A 20,363-nucleotide genomic window follows, 5' to 3' on the forward strand; every position below is an offset into this window, starting at 1 on the left:
ATGGAGCTCTTACCCTCTGGGTCCTTAGCAGAGCCATAATGGCTGACACAGGTTAAAGGCTTCTGGGCTAAGCAGATGAACTGGAATGATGACTGAGCAAATAGACAGGTGGGAGGAAAGTGGCTGAGAAAGCAGGCCGCCTCCCAGTCCCCAATAAGAAAGCTTAGGACCTTCCCGGTGTTCCAGGGCCTAAGACTTTGAGCTCCCAATGCAGGAAGCTTGAGTCAGGGAACTAGATCCCATATGCTGTAACTAAGAGTCTGCATGCTGAAAGGAAGATCCAGAAGACCTAATTAAACACTGCAGAAGGTGACTGCAGCCATGAAATTAAAAGATGCTTACTCCTTGGAGGAAAAGTTATGACCAAACTAGAGAGCATATTAAAAAGCAGAGACATTACTTTGCCAACAAAAGTCCATCTAGTCAAGGCTATGGTTTTTCCAGTAGTCATGTATGGATATGAGAGTTGTACTATAAAGAAAGCTGAGCACCAAAGAATTGATGCTTTTGAACTGTGGTGTTGGAGAAGACTCTTGAGAGTCCATTGGACTGCAAGGAGATCCAACCAGTCCATCCTAAAGGAGATCAGTCCTGAGTGTTCATTGGAAGGACTGATGCTGAAGCTGCAACTCCAATACTTTGGCCACATGATGCAAAGAGCTGACTCATTTGAAAAGACCCTGATGCTGGGAAAGATTGAAGGCAGGAGGAGAAGGGGATGACAGAGGATGAGATGGTTGGATGGCATCACCGACTCATTGGACATGAGTTTGGGTAAACTCCGGGAGTTGGTGATGGACAGGGAGGTCTGGCATGCTGCAGTCCATGGAGTCACAGAGTTGGACCTGACTGAGTGACTGAACTGGACTGAACTGAATTAATTTTTTAAAAAAAATAAGTGCTACTCACACTGTTCTTCCCACTCACGTTCCTCCTTCTCGCTGGGGTGGCTTTGCAGCTGGGCCTGCTTCAGGGTCCAGTAGAGTTCCTTCGCCCTCTGCTCTTCCTGGAGGCGAATCTGCTCTTCTCCTCGCTTCCTCTCCTCTTCCTCTTTCCTCTAAAAAACATCATGGGGACAGAATGACATTAGGTGATAGTAACAGGTCACAGGCAGGGCAGGGCTGAGTTGTCACGTGTAAAGGTGGCCAGAGGAGGCCACTCCAGACTCAGTCTCCACACACGTGAAGTGGTAACAGTTATATCTAATCAGGCCATGGTAAAGAGCAAATGACTTGAAGTATGTGAACCAAATATGTGAAGCTTTCTGCCATAATAAGAGAACTCTGGGTCACCCTTGGTCACACTTCCATTCTGGGGGAAGAGGGAAGTGGGCATGAGGAGGGGAGCCTGGTCTTCTTGGAGGCAAGTTAAGCAGGATATGATTATTGTTGTTCAGTCTCCCAGTTGTGTCCAGTCCTTTGCAAACCCATGGACAGCAGCACACCTGGCCTCCCTGTCCCTCACCATCTCCCAGAGTTTGCCTAAGTTCATGTTCATTGCATCAGTCATGCCAGCCAGCCATCTCATCCCTTGACACCCTCTTCTCCTTCTGCCCTCAATCTTTCCCAGCATCGGGGAATTTTCCAATGAGTCGTCTGTTCGCATCAACCACCTTGTCGTGGCAAAGGGGCTTGCGTAACTCAGTGAAGCCATGCCATGCAGGGCCACCTAAGACAGACAGGTCACAGCAGAGAGTTCTGGCAAAACTTAATCCACTAGAAGCGGGCATGGCAAACCAGCCCCAGTATACTTGCTGTGAGAACCTCATGAATTGCATAAAAGACCAAAAAGATATGACACCAATAGATGAGTCCTCCAGGTCTGAAGGTGTCCACTATCCTACTGGGGAAGAGTAGAGGATATGATTATATCTTAACCTTATTTCCAGAGAAGATATTTCAAAAAGAAAACAGTTTCAGGGGCCCCAAATCTCCAAATATTGTCCTGCTTTCAAGCTCCAAAAAGGCTGTGTGTATAATCCTTTACCTTTGTTTAATCAAAGCAACATGAACACACGTCAATCATGCATTATATGCCAGCAGGCTTGTTATTAAAAAAAATTAATTCTCTAAACCACTTTACCCAATCTACCCCACTCTCATCTAGTGCCTAGAGGTCACCATTCTCAAGTATTTTAGGTTTCTTTTATGTGGTTATATCCATGTCTGAATAATGCTGCTAATTATTGATTCATTGATTCTAGATATTAACTACTACCTCTTTTTTATGGTACATGAATATTTAACACTTACATTTCCCACACTGGTGGTAAACCCATATTTTTCTTCTCATCACCCTCACAATAGATTTACGTCACAATTCATAATTATATCAAAGATTGGTACATAACTAAATATAGTTCACAGGACTTCCCTGGTGGTCCAGTGGTTAAGAATCTGCCTGCCAATATGGGGACACAGGTTCGATCCCTGGTCCAGGAGGATCCCACATGCCCCAGAACAACTGTGCTCACATGCCACAACTACTGAGCCCAAGCTTTAACACCTGGGCTCTGCAACAAGAGAAGCCACCGCAATGAGAAGCCTGCACACCAGGACAAAGCGTAGCCCCTACTCACTGCAACCAGAGAAAACCCAGGCACAGTAATGAAGACCCAGTGCAACCATAAATAAATAAAATTTTTTAAATAAATATAGTTCACTGTAAAGCCATCAGGGGTTCCCCTGGTGGCTCAGTGGTAAAGAATCTGCCTGCCAACACAGGAGATGCACATTGGATCCCTGAGTTGGGAAGATCCCCTGGAGTAGGAAATGGCAACCCCCTCCAGTTATTCTTGCTTGGGAAAATCCTATGGACAGAGTAGCCCGGTGGGCTACAGTCCAGAGGGTCACAGAGTCAGACACAATTTAGCAACTAAACAATAGCAACATATATATAGCTAGATCTATATACATATTTTGTATCATATGTATATTATTTATATATCCATATAGAGTCATGTCTGAAAATATCTAAATGTTACCCTCGCATGTAACTGCTAGTCTAGCTAAGCATAGAATTTGATTAAAATCATTTTCCTGCAGAACTTGGAGGACTTCACTTCCTTATCTTCTAGCATCCAGTACTGCCACTCGGATTCTCATTCTGCATTAGGCACTACTTTTCTCTTTATCTCTGAATTCTGAACCTTTTTAATAGATGTGCCTTGGTGTGGAGTTTCTTTCATTGATTACTAGGCACTCACGGTGCTTTTGATTGGAGTTTCAGGTCCTTCTAGTCTACTACATCTCTGCTTAGGATTTTTCTGATAATTTCTCTCCTCTCATTTGGCTTTATTCTTTCTAGAACTCCTGTGTGTCAACTGCTGGACTTCTTGATTTGACCCTCTAAGTGCCTTATCCTTTCTCTCTTATTTCCTGCCTCTTGCCTTTTTGTTCTACTTCCTGGTTGATTTCACTGACTTTATCCCCCAAACCTTCCACTGAACTTTTTATTTCAGCTAGTACATTTACAATCCCCAAGCCCTCTTTTATTCTTTGCTGGTTCCTTTTTGCTTTGTGGCATTCTGTACTTGTTTCATAAATGCCAAAGCTCATCTCTGAGGATTTTAGAGATTTTTCTCCCTCATGTTCTGATGTAGCTCTATTTCTTCTGTTTTTGTTTGTTTTGTTTTGTCCTTTTCTTTAAAGTTTGTTTTATTTGGTACCTATCATTTGTGTCAGAGGTTTTCTTCTGATGTCTGATGTTCCCTGACTGCTCACAATTCAAAGAGGAAAGTAAGTGTATTTCTGAGGGACTTCCCTGGTGGTCCAGTGGTTAAGAATCCTCCTTGCAATCCAGGGGACACATGTTTGATTCCTGGTTGGGGAACTAAGATCCCACATGCCTTGCAGCAACTAAGCCCACACACCACAACTACTGAGCCTGCACACCACCATGTGTCATAACTAAAGACCCAAGGCAGCCAAATTAAAAACAAAAAAAGTATATCTGAAACAGAGACTCGGAGTGTGTAGTCGGGGTTTCCTTGGGTTTCACTCTAGGAAAACTGGATGAGGGATCAGCCACTTCACTGAGGACCCTCAGGTAGAAATACCTGGAGGTTCTTTCTCTGAAATTATTTGACATCTGTGTCCACCTGGGTGGTGTCTGACCACCAACATCCCAGGAGTTTGCACAGGAGGCAGACTACAAGCAGGACCCCTAGCCTGAGCCCCATGATTCATGAGAAACCAATGCTTTGAGGTACCTTTTTGCAAATTGTCCCTGCAAGTTTCTCAGGACTGTCCAGAAATAGTACCCCAGGACAGGCAGGGGCAACAGTAGGTTCAGGTAAGATGCCCCAAACCCAGATCAGGTCCCATTTAGCCCTTCAGGGTACTCTCTGACCCTCTCCTCCATGCAAAGCGTTAACCAAGTGCCCTATGGAGCTCCAGGATTCATAACTATGGAGTCATTCCCAGGTCCTGTGGCTAGACCCTGGTTCCAGAAGGGTAGCCCAGCAAGCAGATGAATGTTCCTGGGCAACAGAATATTTTTATCATAGGATTGCCTGAGATTGGGCCACTGAAATAGAGTTAATAGGCTGAGTTTATGTAGTTCAAATTATTAACTTGCTATAGACAAAAACACCACCAAAAAAAAAAAAAAAATTACCAGTTCTGTATACTCTACAGGCAACCCTGACAGTAGGTTCCATGGGTCAGAGTTCAAACCTTTGCTTTTCCCCCTGATTCCTACCTGCCCCCACCTGTTCTCTCCACTTGTCCTGATACGCTGAGCCCCAGTGTTGTCCTTTCAACTCCTGGTCAGAGGGAGGGATGAAGTAGCCTGAAGAAACAGGTGAAAACAGGGAACTGAGGGTCCAGCCACTCCACGCAGAACTGTGCCACCAGTCCCTCACCCTCGGCACCATCCTTCACTGTACCCGCTGCCCCCGATTCTCGAGCCTGTGGGGTCTCTGGGCTGAGCTGATTCAGGACCACCAGCTCCCTTCCTGCAGGTGCCCCGCTAACCTCCCATCACTCTCCCTCTGTCTTCCAGAAACCAAATTTCTTTGGGCATTATTTTCATCTGCTCTTCCCTCCTCTCATTTTCTGTTCTTGTGGCTTATAATTTTTTCAGTCCGCTGATAGTTTAATGGATCAGGCAGAAAAAACAAAGAAGACGGGAACTGTGAGTTTTGAGCCCCTCGTTTAAAAAAGAAAAAACAAGGATTTTGTCACTTCTGAAATGACACAGATTGAGAATTTTTCTCCAATTCAACTATCACTTTTTTAAATTCTAAAAAAAGGCAAATTCCTAATGACCCACTCTCTAGGAGTTAGGAATTAAGGGATAAAGATGTTAAGTGGCTTCTCCAGTCATTCGCCAAATCCTTACTGAGCACCTAGGAGACTCTGCCTGCTCCAGGCACTGGGGATATAGCCATGAAAAAGGCACTTAGCCCCACTCTCTCAGAGCTTGCCTTCCAATGACAGAAAAACACTCATCAGGTAAAATAAAAAATATATCAGAATATCAGAAGTATTATATTATATACATTATACTATGTTATATATCATATTACATATAATATTTATAGAATACACTATACAATATATCATATTATATAATAAAGTATACAGAGAATTAAAACAGGCTAAGTGATCAAGTCTAGGCAGCTACTTTAGACAGCATGACCAGAAATCCTCTCAGAAGGGGCTGATCTGAGACCTAAATAATAAGGCTGATGAGTGAATCTCAGGGAGAAGAAATTTCTAGAGAGAGAACCACAGGTGCAATGGCCCCAGCATTGGAAATGGGTTTGGCATGTTTGAGTAGGGAATTATCCACTACAGCTGGAAGGAAAACAAGCCAAAATTCTATCTTTAATGAGTTTGAGATGCCATCTGACATCCAAGAGACCTGCTATGGGTAGTGGGATGCATAAGCCTGGGACTTAAGGGTCCCAGGGACTTAAGCTCAGGCTGCAGAGGTTGACTGAGAGGCCCTCTGCATGGGGGTGATGTTTCTCAGCCACGGACTTGATGTTATCAATGAGAGAAAGAAAGCAGATCAGAGAAAACAGCCAGAATGCCTTGGGGCACTGAGCCACTTATAAGTTGAGAGAAAGAGTTGGAGCCAGAAAATGAGACTGAGAGGGCAGACCAAGGGGTAAGATAAAAACCCAGAGTGGGCTATGTCTGTGGGGGAAGCTGAGAGAAAAAAGGGGTGGTAAGCAGAGCTGCAGGCTACTGAGACACAAGGATGACAGAGAAGCACCAAGGGACCGCAGAACGTGGTCTCAGGACCACGTGATGTGAGATCTTGTCAACAGCAGCCCTGGTGGAGCGGATGGGCAGCCATCCAGGCAGCATTGGGAGGGAGAGGAAATAACCACAGACAACCCCTTTCAAGACATTTCCTTTTAAAAATGAGCAGAGATAGGAAGCAGCAGCCAGAGAGGGCTGTGGGGTTAAGCTAGAAAAGGGAAGATGAGTTGGTTGGTTTTAAGATGCAAAATACTAGAGCAGAGAGTTAATGACGGATGCAAAACTGGAACCAAAGTCTGTCTGCCTCCAAAGCAGAAAAAATTGAATTTTACCCCAAAGTTGTATTTCACTTTCATCAGTCACTAGTATCTCAGCAGCATAAAAATGAAGCGTCACACTAGCACGGCACTTCACAGTTTACAAAGTGGGTTTCCCATTCCTCCCCCAGGAATCCTTAATCGGATTGTGGTAACCACATTGCTCAATACACAGGGCACTAACCAAGACAGCTTCCATCAGGAACTATAGATCTATCATTCACCCACAGAAGTCTTCCAAACAGCAGTGATCTCAGGGAAATTACAGACAGTTGACGCATGTCAGAGTCAGAGTGCTTTCAACCCCCCAGTCCTACTTCCTTGTGAGGATACTAGCTTTCCCAGCTGCCATAACAAAGCACCATAGACGGGGGCAGGTAGGCTTAAACAACAGATATTTATTGTCTTGCAGTTCTGGAGGCCAGAAGTCCAAGACCAAAGTGTCAGCAGGGTTGATTTCTTTCTGAGCCCTCTCTCCTTGGCTTATAAACAGCCATCTTCTCCCTGTGTCCTCACACATGGTCTTTCCTCTGTGTTCATGCATGTCTCTGTCCAAATTTCCTCTTCTTTTAAGGGTAACAATCATATGGATTTAGCTTGGACTATAGCCCGCCAGGCTCCTCAGTCCATGGAATTCTCAAAGCAAGAATACTAGAGAGGGTTGTCATTCCCTTCTTCAGATCTTCCCAACCCAGGGATCGAACCCAGGTCTCCTGCGTGGCAGGCAGATTCTTTACCATCTGAGCCACCTTGGAAGCCATTGATTCAGGGCCTGCCCTAAAAACCTCATTTTAACTTAATTTCCTCTATAAAGACCTTTAGGTTCAAATACAGTTACATCCTGAGACCCTAGGGTTGGGACTTCAACATATGTATTTTAACTGGACACAATTTGGCCCATAACAAGGAGACTTAGTACCCCCAGAAAAGGGTTATGACTGGTATACCATAGATAAATGGCATTTGACCCAAAATATAGATAAATGGCATTTGACCAACCATCTAAAATTAAATACAGTGTTCCTACTTCAACCAGCTGCGGCCAATAGGAAGCAGCATGGTAAATGGCAGCGCCCACTTCCCTCCCCACCCACTCCTACCCCAACTCCACAACTTTTATTCTACTCTCTGCTTCTACAAGTCCAGCTTTGTTAGACTCCACATTTAAGTGGAATAACTTACTTACATTTAAGTAAGATCATGCAGCATTTGGCCTTCTGTGTCTAGCTTATTTCACTTAACATAATATTCTCCAAGCTCATCTGTATTGTCACAAATGTCAGGATTTCCTTCAGTTTTAAGACTGAATAATATTTTTCTGTATATACACATATACTATTTTTAAAAATCTATCTATAGATACTTTAGCTGTGTGGCAAAAAGGCACAAAGCTTCAGTTAGTTATATAGAATGAAAAAATTCTGGAGCTTTAATGTACAGCAGGAGGACTATAAATGAATACTGTATTTAATGGACACGGGTTTGAGCAAACTAGTGCTCTCATCACAGAAAAAAAAAGTAGGTGAGGTGATGGATATGTTAATCAGCTTGATTGTGTCACCATTTCATAATGTATATGCATATCAAAATGTCACATTGTACACCTTAAACTCATACAATTTTGATTTGTCAATCACACCTCAATAAAGATGGAAGAAAATTTACTACCAGTAAGTAAATAAATAGACAGATAGACAGATGGGTGGCATTTCCACAGTTCACTCAATTCTTTTCTCCTGAGAATGGGACAACACCAGAAACCTCGGAATTCCCTGGTGGTCCAGTGGCTAAGACTGTGCTCCCAAGCAGGGGGACTGGGTTTCATCCTTGGTCAGAGAATTAGGTCTCACATGCCACAACTAACAGTTCCCATGCCATAACTAAAGATCAAATAAGTAAAGAAAGAAACAAAGAAATACTTTTCAAAGAGAGCCAGAAACCTGCATCAACCTCCACCTCAAAGGAACATGACCGGTCACTTACTGTGGCAAAGGTAAGCTCTTCACAGAGATGAGCTGACAAAAGAAGACATTTTCCACCACAAATAAAGAGTATTGCATCATCCTCACCCTGGTTTTGCAAAAATACTCAACCTTTACAGCTGAAATTCCCTGAAAACTCTCACTGTTGCTACTTTCAGAATCCTCTGGCCCATCTGTGATCACTGAAGAAAAGGCCATCTTTCTTTGATTTAGCAGCGGAAGGCCAATACAGCCAAAAGGCAGATAGGCAAACACTCGCCTTCCACCTCAGGAGTCGATTGCCTTTTTCTGGCAAGCCCAAAGCCCTCTGAGCTGTCCAGCTGATTCAATCCCCCTTCTCCTGATAACCCATCAGTAACAGCACACCACAGGAGCCCACAGATGCCCAGTCCGTCTCACCCCAATGGAAAATGTCATGAAGACACATGCTTTTTCTGGAAGGCATAGTCCTTTTTGGTTTTGGCCTGGCCCCAATGATACCATCATGTCTTGTAGGACAATGTGCTCCCAAAGGACAGGGCCAGACCTGTGTTGTTCATTCTTCTATCACCAGTACCCCGCACAGGGCCAGGTAGATAGTAGCTGCTCCATAAACACTGACCAGAAGAGCGAGTGAATTAATGAATTTGTTAGGGGAAGGAAGCACACTGATTGAAACCGCCCACCCTGGCCAGGCACCATAGTAACCATTTGCATGAGTTGTTTTATGACAGGAGATCCTGATAAGGAATACGGAACTAATAAGCCACCACCAACCGGAAGAGTTCGGGAAAGGTCAAAAGGAGACACCACGTGTCCGTCCACCTCCCAGAATCCCTCTCGCTAGCATCCATCCTGGCTGAGCGATGCATGCGCCACCAGGAAAGACTGAATTAGAATGATTGGCCAAAGACCACACGGAAACTAATCCCATCACCATAAATCCCCAGACTGTGAGCCACTCGGCAGAGCAGTTCTCCTGGGTTCCCCTACCCTACTGCTCTCCGCCCGGGCGCCCTTCCCAATAAAATCTCTTGCTTTGTCAGCACGTGTGTCTCTTCAGACAATTCATTTCTGAGTGTTAGACAAGAGCCCAGTTTCGGGCCCTGGAAAGGGTCCCCCTTCCTGCAACAAATTGATGAAGAGAGGGTTTGTGATGATCCGTGATGAGGAAAGGGTAAACCGCCCCATGCTGTGTCTTGTTGATGCCAGCCTTGTCCAAGAGAAATTCAGAGAAAGTCTATAAATGTTTGAGAGAAAATAAAGCAGGAATAGCGTCTCTGGTTGCAGAGCATGTCGTGAGGTGGCCAAAAGGAACTCCAGCCTTAAAGGAGAAAGAACAAAAAGAGAATGGCTTTGAATAGAAAACAGGGGAAAATGAAAGGACAGCTTAGCTGTACCGAGTCTGTTCCCCATCAGGGAAACCAGGAGGAGGCAGGACGAGGTAGGAGACTTACAGGTTGGGAAGGGAGGTCACAGGCCCCGCGGGTGAGGGACAGAGCAGGAGCCCTGCTGCCCACGTTCTGAGGTTGGAAGCAGAGAGAGAAGCATCCAAACACAGTCTGAGGAGTTTAAAAAAAAGGGGGAAAAATGCAAATTTTATCAGGCTCCACGACCTTTTTACTAAAAAAAAAACTTCTGTATGCATGTAAATTGCATTTAAATAGTGCCAGCCACTCAACTGGTAAAGAATCAGTCTGCAATGCAGGAGACCCCGGTTTGATTCCTGGGTCAGGAAGTTCCCATGGAGAAGGGATAGGCTACCCACTCCAGTATTCTTGGGCTTCCCTGGTGGCTCAGATGGTAAAGAATCTGCCTGCAATGCAGGAAACCTGAGTTCAATCCTTGGGCTGGGAAGATCCCCTGGAGGAGGGCATGGCAACCCACTCCAGTATTCTTGCCCGGAGAATCCCCATGGACACAGGAGCCTGGTGGGCTACAGTCCATAGGGTCGCAAAGAGTCAGACACGACTGAGTGACAAAGCAGTGTCAGCCATAACAGAATGTTGTTTAAAAAACAAAACAAAACAAAACAGGTTTCTAGCTATCTGTAGCTCCTATTTTGAAACTCCCTCTTTAACCCTACACAAGGTTCTGGGATTTATCCCCCCTATTTTCTGCATTTCCTATGACCAGGAAAATTCACAGAATTTGCTGGCATCCTCAACTCAGGCTCCCCAGGCAAACTCCCTCCACCACCAAGTTTCTCATATAGGTTCTCTCCTCTCCTCCATTCCCCACTCTTCTCTGTCCTAGATGGAAAAACAAAACCAACAAACACCAACCTCAGCACGACCGTTCCAAGAACATTCTCTCTCCTCCAAGCCTGAGCGTCCTTCCCAGCTCCCCATGCAAGAGGGTGGTACCATATAGCCATCCCTCCACCTGGGGCTCAGATGCCTTGCTCTCTGCTTTCCTTCATGTGTTAAGTCATTTCAGTCATGTCCAACTCTTTGTGATTCCATGGACTGTAGGCTCCTCTGTCCTCCCGCCAGGCTCCTCTGTCCATGGGATTTCCCAGGCAAGAAAACTGGAGTAAGTTGCCATGCCCTCCTCCAGAGGATCTTCCCGACCCCAGGATCAAACCTAAGTCTCTCCCAGTCACTCAGTCGTGTCTGACTCTGCAACCCCATGGACTGCAGCACGCCAGGCCTCCCTGTCCATCACCAACTCTGGGAGTCTACTCAAACACATGTCCATTGAGTCGGTAATGCCTCTTAGGTCTCCTGCATTGGCAGGCAGGTTCTTTACCACTAGCGCCACCTACCAACATCTGACTGATTGTTGATTTCACCACCAACGTTTCTTTGTCCGTCCCCTTTATCTCTTCACAGTCCAAGACTCTGTCCAGACCCTCATCATTTCCCACTTTGACCATTGCAAAGATCTCCTAATTGGCTCCCCCTCACCCTAAATGTTCATCACCTGAATCACACCACCAGTTTTCCTCGTAAAACATGATCCAAACATGGCCCTCTGGATACGTGCAGGTCTGCTTTGCCCACAGAAAATAGTCCACCTCCTTAGCATAGCATTCAAGGGCCTCACACAGGTCTTTCCAGGTTTTTGTCTGTCTCCACCCATCATGTGCTTTTTTCTCTCCTCCAGCAGATCATTTCTCATCCCACTTATCTCCTTTCCATTTCCTGTCTTTATTTGTGCAGGGTTCCTGGAAGGACCTCTGCCCTCTAAGGTGCCGCCGGTCATGGTTGGGGCTGAGTGGCTGCTCACAGAATTATCTCTTCCCTGGCACCTTGTAAGCTTTTTGAGAACAGGGAGTTTATTACTACCACCACTACCCTCCTCCAAACAACCTCCACTTCTGGTCTCAGGGGAAAAAAGCATTAAATTAGATGAATGTTATCGGTGCATTGCTGCATGCAAGATTCGTGTTATGTTAGCATCTTCATGTAGGAAGACACAATAAAAATTATCTAAACCAATCTCTAATCAGATGCGTAAATCCCTTTGGCAAAGCTGTTGCAGTTTTCTATTGCTAAGTATTATAACAACAAGCTATCAGCAGAATTTAGTGGCTTAAAACACAAACGTTTTATGTGCTTGAGATTCTGTAGATACTAGTTCAGGCCGGGCTTGGCTGGGTGGCCTTTCAGCTCCACATTATGTCAGTCATGGTTGATTACTTGGCTGAGGTCATTGACTGGAAGAACCACAAAGGCTTCACTCATGTGTGTGGTGCCTAGGTGCTCCTTCATATAGCCTCTCTTTAGCTAGCCTGGGTGTCTTTGCAGCTAGCCTGGGAGCCTAGGGCAGGAGGGCTTCTTGTAAGGCAGCTTCCAAAAGAGAGCCTTGCCAGAGGGCACAATCTGCTCTTATCCATCCTCGGAATTTACACACAGTCATTTCTACTGCACCCTACAGACCAAGGCTAGCCACAAGGTCACAGAGGCTCAGCGGTGGGGAACCAGACCCCTCCTTTCAAAGGGAGGAGAGGCCAAGAATTTGCTACCAGGCATATTTAATTCACCACTGAAACCTTCTCAGATACTTTTTTTCAGCCTACACATAACCACTTCCTGTGATGGAGAGCCTGTCAGAATACAAGGGAGGTTCATTCACAGACAGCTCTGCCAGAAAATGGGGCCTCCCAGGTGGCTCAGTGGTAACAAATCTGCCTGCCAAGGCAGGAGATGCAGTAGACATGGGTTCTATGCCTGGCTGGGGAAGATCCCCTGGAGAAGGAAATGGCAACCCACTCCAGTATTCTTGCCTGGAGAATTCCATGGACAGAGGAGCCTGGCGGGCTACAGGCATGTAGCAAAGAGTTGGATATGATTTAGCAACGAAGCACGGACGCACTGACAGAAAATATCTCAGCTCATTTACAAGGAACGTCCAGCCCCAGTGTCTGATCTGATGTTCCTTAATGAGCCTTCCAAGGCCTCAAAGATGCTACTTGCACTTCTGAGGCTCCTCAAAGCAGACATAGTTACTAACACATTTATATGTGTTCACACAGAAAAAACACATACAAAAAAAAAAAAAACCCACACAATAACGATAACCTTTGGAAATAACACAAAAGCCTGCATTTGGGTTCCTCAGTGAACATGGGGCCTGGCCACATGGCTTTACTGATTCCTCCATAAACCCCAACACAGAGCCAGCATACAATTTCTATCCCTCAATCACTGAGATCCTCAAGGAGAACATCAGAGAATCTCTGCTGGGAACCAAGCCCCAAGACTCCAGCTCCGCCAAGCTACCCTCCCAGCATCTGGGACTCGGCCCACCTCTGGGGAGGAGGGAGGCCAGGGATTGGAACAGGTGATGCTCACTGCTGGAGGCATGTGAAAAGTACTGGTTTTCTTCCCCAGTAGACTTAAATTGTTGCTGTTTAGTTGCTAAGTCATGTTGGATTCTTTTGCGACCCTATGGACCGTGGCCCACCAGGCTCCTATGCAAAATCCAGCAATACAAACTAAGTATCTCTCCAGTGTGGATGGAATTTGAGCCACTACTATGGAATTACATCGTTAATTTCAATCAATGTAACAATGATTATTGTGGCTATGACAGGAAATGTCCTTCTTTGTGGGAGATGCACACTGAAGACTTAAGGTTTGATGAGGAAGCTCCCAGGCCAATGACAGGCATTGTTTTAAAACCTTGTTGGACCACAGTCTCACTCTTTTGTTTCCACGTTGTCTGTGGCTGCTTTTGTGCCATGATGTCTTAGTTGAGTAGTTGTGACAGAGACTGCATGACCCACAGAGTCTAAAATATTGACTATCTGCTCCTTTACAGAAAATAGTTTGCCAACTCCTGGGTTAGAGAGCACTGTGTCCGCAATTTTCTCTCAAACTGTTTGACAGCAACAAAAAAGTGCAAGTATGTATATGTGACTGTGTGTGCACCTGTGGGTATGCATGTGTGGATGGAGAAAGAAAAGCAAAGAGCATGAAATCGAGGCAAAATATTAATAATTGGTAAATGTAGGTGGATAATCGGAGAAGGCAATGGCACCCCATTCCAGTACTCTTGCCTGGAAAATCCCATGGATGGAGGAGCCTGGTAGGCTGCGGTCCTTGGGGTCGCTAAGCGTCGGACACGACTGAGCGACTTCACTTTCAATTTTCACTTTCACGCACTGAAGAAGGACATGGCAACCCACTCCAGTGTTCTTGCCTGGAGAATCCCAAGGATGGGGGAGCCTGGTGGGCAGACGTCTATGGAGTTGCACAGAGTCAGACATGACTGAAGTGACTTAGCAGCAGCAGCAGGTGGATAATATTAATATGTGAGTATTCACATCATTTTTCTTCCCACTTTTCTCCAAGTTTGAATTTTTTTTAAAAGAAGTGTCTTGAGAGTAAATATTCCTTCACTTAAAAATGCAAAAGAATCTCCTACAAAAAAGTGCAACTCATGGGAAAGTCAAATAAGGAGACCAGTAACAATGTAAATCTGTGGCTAGCAGTTGCAGTAGGTTTAAAAGTAATGAGCACAATCACGATAGCAATAAAAATATTAAACATAAAATTTAAAAGAAAAGAAACATAGAGTACCTAAAGAAAACAATAAATTTAACCCAAGTCCAAAAAACAGAAGCCCACAAGAACATATGTCATTGAGAATGTTTGGGATTGGGTGGCAAGTGCATTTAGAGGTATTGAAAAAAAAAAAACTGTATCAAAGATAAAAAAAGAAACTTTGGATAAAAGGAAGAACTTACCACATTCCTGAGTAAGATTTAATGATTCAATATTATAAAAAATGTTCATCTTCCACAAATGCAACAATAGTACTGATGCAATTCAATGAAAACCACCACATGGTTTTTTTGGATATAGGGGAGAAAAGGATACTGAGAAAATAATTCAAAAGTAGCTCTAATGGGAAAAAAATGGATGAGATTAGCCAAGGACATTTTAGAAATGAAGAATAATGATACACTCTAACTTTAATAGATGGTAAAATTTATGTTAAAGTTACATATAATTAAACAATTACATCTGGCTCAGGAATAATCAGTCAAAGAAGAAAAATCCACAAAAGGATCCAAAAGTAAGTAAGAAGTAAGAATCAAGGCAGGAAATCCAATGAGAGGAGAGAGGATGATTTACATAGTAAATGATGTTAGCATAATGGGCTAGCCATTTGGAATAAAATAAAGTGAGAGCCATATATCATACCACACAGCAAAGTGAAGGAAAATTGAGTACAAAGAAATGAAATCTGAAAAGACATACAAAGCAATGTAGATTAGTATTTTTATAAGCTTGTGATGGTCTTTCTATGCATAAAACAAATAATAGAGAACAAGATCCATATAGTTGGCTAATAAAAATTTTAACCTTCTGTACATCATGAACCACTATAACCAAAATTAAGAAAACAGCAACAACACTGAGAAAAAATATTTACAACAGAAATTATATTAAAAGGCCAATGTCCCCATTATCTAATCATTATAGGGGGAAAGTTTTTAAAAATTCAAAAATGGGCAAATGCCATTAATATACAATTCACAAAAATGTACAACTGCTGAGATTCAGCATGATTCTTGTTTTTTCTTCTTTTTGTTTATAGTATTTTCTGAGTTTTCTACCCCCTCAAAAATATATGATTCCTACATAACAAAAAAAAACCTCAAAATAGGAATCAGAAGAAAAAATATTAACCTAAGCTTTTTTTTTCTTTTTAACCTAAGCTTTTTTTTTTTCAGGAAATTTAAGCTTCTTGCTATAGGATAAAGCTCCTTTATCAGCTCCAAACTCTGAGTCTCAGAATGAGCAAACATACAAACAATGTCCTATCCTGAGCAGAAAAATTTACATTTTTCATTTCCTTGAATCCTCCAAAAATCTCAAGGAGAGTGTTGTTATTATGAATATTACAAACAAGAAGCTCAGAGAAGTTCAGCAAGCTTCCCAAGGTCACACAGCAGTGAGCAGTAGAGTTGGAACTGGATCCCAGGCTGGTCTGACCACAGATTCAGCTCTCCTCAGGCCCCATTTCAGGACTCTTGGCTTGGGACGCAGAGGGCTGGGTTCTGATCCTGGCTCTGTCCCCAAACCAATCACCACTACACACAGTCTCTTCCCTATCTGACCCTCAATTTCCTCATCTGTACAAGGAAAAGTGAATTAGCCAAGATGGTATGTCAAGTTCCTTCCTACTCAGACATGTCTGATTTCTATTCTCATAAAGCACGCATTGACCAAGTCCAACCAGAGGTCAGCCTGGGGGTTACACTGACATCCAGGCACTGGCCCACCTTGAATTCCTCATGGATGCGCTCCTCCAGGACTTTGGCAGCTTTGCGGTCCTCCATCTCCACCTTCCACTTCTCTGCCAGGATCCGGGCTTTCTCATTGGCCAGAGCATCCCGGAACTTTTTGGTGATCTCTGCCTCCTTCTGTCTCCTTTCAAGAGAACACCCGCAGGTATCAGGAGGTATGGGAAAATAAGGGACCACAAGCCAACAGAATTTCAAATAAAAACCATACCCAATCATTCTTGGTCTATCAGAATGGCAAGTATCTGAGGTTCACAAATGTTGGCAAAGGTGGGGAAAAAAACAGTTTCTCTCCTGTACAGGAGTGTAAATCAGCAGAACTGCTCTGGAAGCCAGGAAAAAAAAAAAAAACTCAAGAATCCCATTTCTTGCTTGAGTTTACAAAGGTGTAGGGAGATACACATTAGAGGATTTTTATAACATTAAAAAAAATGGCAAACAGCACAAGTGTCCCTCAACAGGACCAATAAGTTGGGTTCCTCATGTAATGGGAGACTACACAGTTACCTTGAATAATGCTGTGGGATCTACAGTAATCAATTTACCAAGGTGTGAATAAAGCACTCTACAGAGCAGGTTTTGCCCTAATGCTCATCATGCTTATCTGAGGTTATGGGTATGGAGTTGTTCTTTAATTAATTCTTTATAGTTTTCAATACTGGTTATATGTCACAATTTTTAAATTATTTTTTATTGAAGAATAATTGCTTTACAGAGTTTTGCTGTTTTCTGTCAAACCTCAACATGACTATATGTCACAATTTTATTATTAGAACATTGTCATTGGGCTTCCCGGTGGTCCAGTGGTTGGGAATCTCCCTGTCAATGCAGGGTACCGGGGTTCAATCCCTGGTCCAGACAGATCCCACATACGAGGGACAACTAAGCCCACACGTCACTCAGCCTGGGCTCTAGAGCCTGCGTTCCGCAACAAGAGAAGGCGCCACAATGAGAAGTCCTCTCGCTGCAAGTAGAGAAAGCTTGCATACAGGACGGAAGACCCAGTGCAGTCAAAAACAGCAACAACAAAAACACTGTGATTAAAAATTGTGGGAAAAATGTGGGCACCGACCTCATACAAACTTCCAAGTTTAGCAAAAAATACGTCATATGTTGTTTATGAAAGAAGTCTGACCCTGCCAGTATCAGTAGAGGCTTCAGTGTCCATCTTGTGTGAAAAACAGAGGTAACACAAAGAGGAACAAGAAGACTTTAAGAGGGATATTCAAATTGCTCTGCTGTCCTAAGGACAACTCAGTGAGGGAAGAGGCGAAAGAATATCAAAGGTATTATCTCAATAAAGCCGACTATATAAAAAAGGTGTTGTGGTACCCAAACCATAGATGTAGAAAACTGAGGCCTTAAATCACCTCCCCACTAATGAGTGGAACCGGGACTTGAACCACAAGGCCTACCTGATGTAACACTAGTTCTTTGGTCACCTAATGTAGCACAGCTCCAAACAGCCTGCCAGCTGCCTAGCGCCACCTCCTCATTCCCACCCATAATCTATTATCCTGAATTTGAACCCACCCCAAGCCTCCGTGTTCAGGCACCAACACCCACCCCCAACCTCAACACCCACTGGCCCCTCTCACCAGAGTTCCTCAGCTTCCCGCTGCGCCTGCAGCCGCGCTCTCTCTGCAATCAGCTCCTCAGAGATCTCTTCATAGGGCTTGTCGCCGGGACCTTCTCCCATGATCCAGACCCAGACCTCGCCATCTGCCCCCAGCAGCCACTGGATGTGCTTGTCACTCGCTGCCTCACAACAGGAGGAAGAAAGAGAAGGAAGGAAAAACCAAAAAAGGTCAGAGCTGTAATGAGTGAGGAATGACCTAGGCTGACCAGGGGTGCACAGCCATCACACCACCCTACAGAACATTGTCATCTGCAAAGAGGATGCCAGACAGAGATTGACCCGAGTGCAGTTCCACAGCCATCTTCCCCTCCCATTCCCTCTAGGGAGCAATATGGCAGCCAGGTCAGCCTGCTGGAACAAGTGTTCAGGGCTGGAACTGGTGTCCAAAGCCCAGAGACCCTGAGATCTTCAGCAGAGCAGATATCAGGTGACTCACTGAAGGAAGACTTGTGTCACTTCCAAGCCAAGGCTTCCCTGGTGGCTCAGATGGTAAAGAAGCTGCTTGCAATGCAGGAGACCTGAATTTGATCCCTGAGCAGGAAAGATCCCCTGGAGAAGGGAATGGCTTCCCACTCTAGTATTCTTGCCTGGAGAATTCCATGGACAAAGGAACCTGGTGGGCTACAGTTCATGGAGTTGCGAAGAGCTGGACAATACTGAGCAACTAATACTTTCATACAAGCCAAGGCACTTCGGAGCCAAGGATCTTCTAAGTGTTCTCTCTCTCTCATCTCTCATCTCTATCTATCATCTCCCCTGTCTGTTGACTAGAAGCAGAGAATTGGAGATGGTGGTGTTGCAAGATGAAGCAGCTGGCCCCTGAGTCTCCATGACCCACATCAGCCCATAACCTGAGCAAGAAATAAATTTGTGTTGGATTAAGTCACTGAGATTTTTCAGTCTGCCTGTTCTAATAGATTCCATTGATAACCATGACTAAAATGGAGATCGACCCCAAAGTGGAGTACTGGCTACAACAAGAATATCAACTGACTGTCACTGCTTTAGCAGTGGTGTTTAGCAGGCTGGCTGGCTGCAGATTCATGTGATGCAGGAGCAAAGTATCTGGTAAAGCTGTCAGACACTATAACTTAAAATGGAGACCGTCGTACCTTCTGAACTTGTCCCTCTAAGAGAGGAGGTTGGAAAACACAGCACTGGGAGTATGCATTAGTTGCTAGGCGCTGTGTTTGGCAAGATGTTAAGGGAAAGAAATGAGTTAAAAAAAAGAATTCAGCGGACTTCCCTGGCAACCAGTAGTTGGGCTCCACTGCAGGGTGCACAGGTTCAGTCCTGGGTTGGGGAACTAAGATCCCACATGCTGGGTGGTGCAGACAAAAAAATTTTTAATTATTATTATTTTTTTAATTTAAGTGTTTAAAAAACAGAAAGAGTTGAGCCCAAGGTCATGCTCTCAGCCTTCGAGTGAGCACGGCAGGCTGGTTCCTGGGAGACATGAGACTCCTATGAAGGGCAACTCCTCAGAGACTGTAACAAACCTTCCCTGGACAGCCTGGAACACCTCCACCCAACCTTCCCTTCCCTCTCCTTCACTCAAGGTCATGCCTGCACTGACTACAGCGCAATGGCTCTCCCAGCCTCCTCCAGCTCCCGGCCCTTTTTCTCTCACAGGTGTTTCCTGAATAAAACCCTTGTGTAATTGTCTCCCACCCTTGTCTCTGTTCCGGAGAGAAGCCAGGCTAAAACAAGACACGAAGGGTGCAGTCTTTCACACGTATTTTTCAAAGAGCCTAAATGTAGATGACCTTCAGTTGAAAAGTAGAGGCATGGGGTAAAGAGGCAAAGGAAAACAGGCAATTTTTGAAATACATCCAGAGAAGAATCTTAGCTGTTGCTCCTGGCACATGGAAGCAAAGAGATCAGAAGCCTACTAAGTCTCTGAGTCTGGACTCAAGGACTTAAACAACTTTTGGGCACCCAACCTCGAGGACCAAGAGGCAGGTTTCAAAGGCTATATCTACACGGTCCAAGGAGGATGAGATTCTCTATACTCACTTCGGATGCAGCCAAGGGGAATAATGAATAAGGAGGAGCCTCCAGGGTACAGTCAGCGTCCATTCAAGGTCATCCTTTCACTGCCAGGGCAGGAGGTCCTCAGAGTCTGACCTGGAGGACTTCATGATGCTACAGACTAGTGACTAAGTGGGGCTCATACTCCCGCCTTTTCCACAGTGGACATTCTGACCCTGTTCCCCCCACTGTGTATCATGTCTCGAGGGTGTGAAGATGACATGTCTTTTGAGCCACATCAGGACCTTAGCGAGCCTAATGCCGTACATATGTGGACTGTGGACTCTGGGCTGATGCAGTGACCAGGTGAGACTTGCAGGCACCCCCATTAAGGAGGCAGGGAGTGTATCTATGCAAAGAAAAACAAATGCATGGATGACTAGAATGACAGTTTGTGACAGTGACCACACTATGTCCAGCCACCCACCTCCTCTCCCT

The 20,363-nt window shown here is 44.6% G+C and overlaps 1 protein-coding gene across 1 annotated transcript in view; it reads right to left on the bottom strand.

Annotated features, from left to right (window-relative positions):
- Positions 1-20,363, bottom strand: part of SH2D4B (SH2 domain containing 4B) — a 77,702-nt gene that overhangs the window by 39,318 nt on the left and 18,021 nt on the right. The window contains exons 2-4 of the mRNA XM_043476165.1: positions 17,854-18,013; positions 16,235-16,382; positions 910-1,057 (exon numbers count right to left, since the gene is read on the bottom strand). Coding sequence (XP_043332100.1) covers positions 910-1,057; positions 16,235-16,382; positions 17,854-18,013 — 456 coding nt within the window. The remainder of the gene's footprint in view (positions 1-909; positions 1,058-16,234; positions 16,383-17,853; positions 18,014-20,363) is intronic.

The sequence above is a fragment of the Cervus canadensis genome, chromosome 8 (genome assembly GCF_019320065.1).
Source record: "Cervus canadensis isolate Bull #8, Minnesota chromosome 8, ASM1932006v1, whole genome shotgun sequence".
Lineage (NCBI taxonomy): Eukaryota > Metazoa > Chordata > Mammalia > Artiodactyla > Cervidae > Cervus > Cervus canadensis.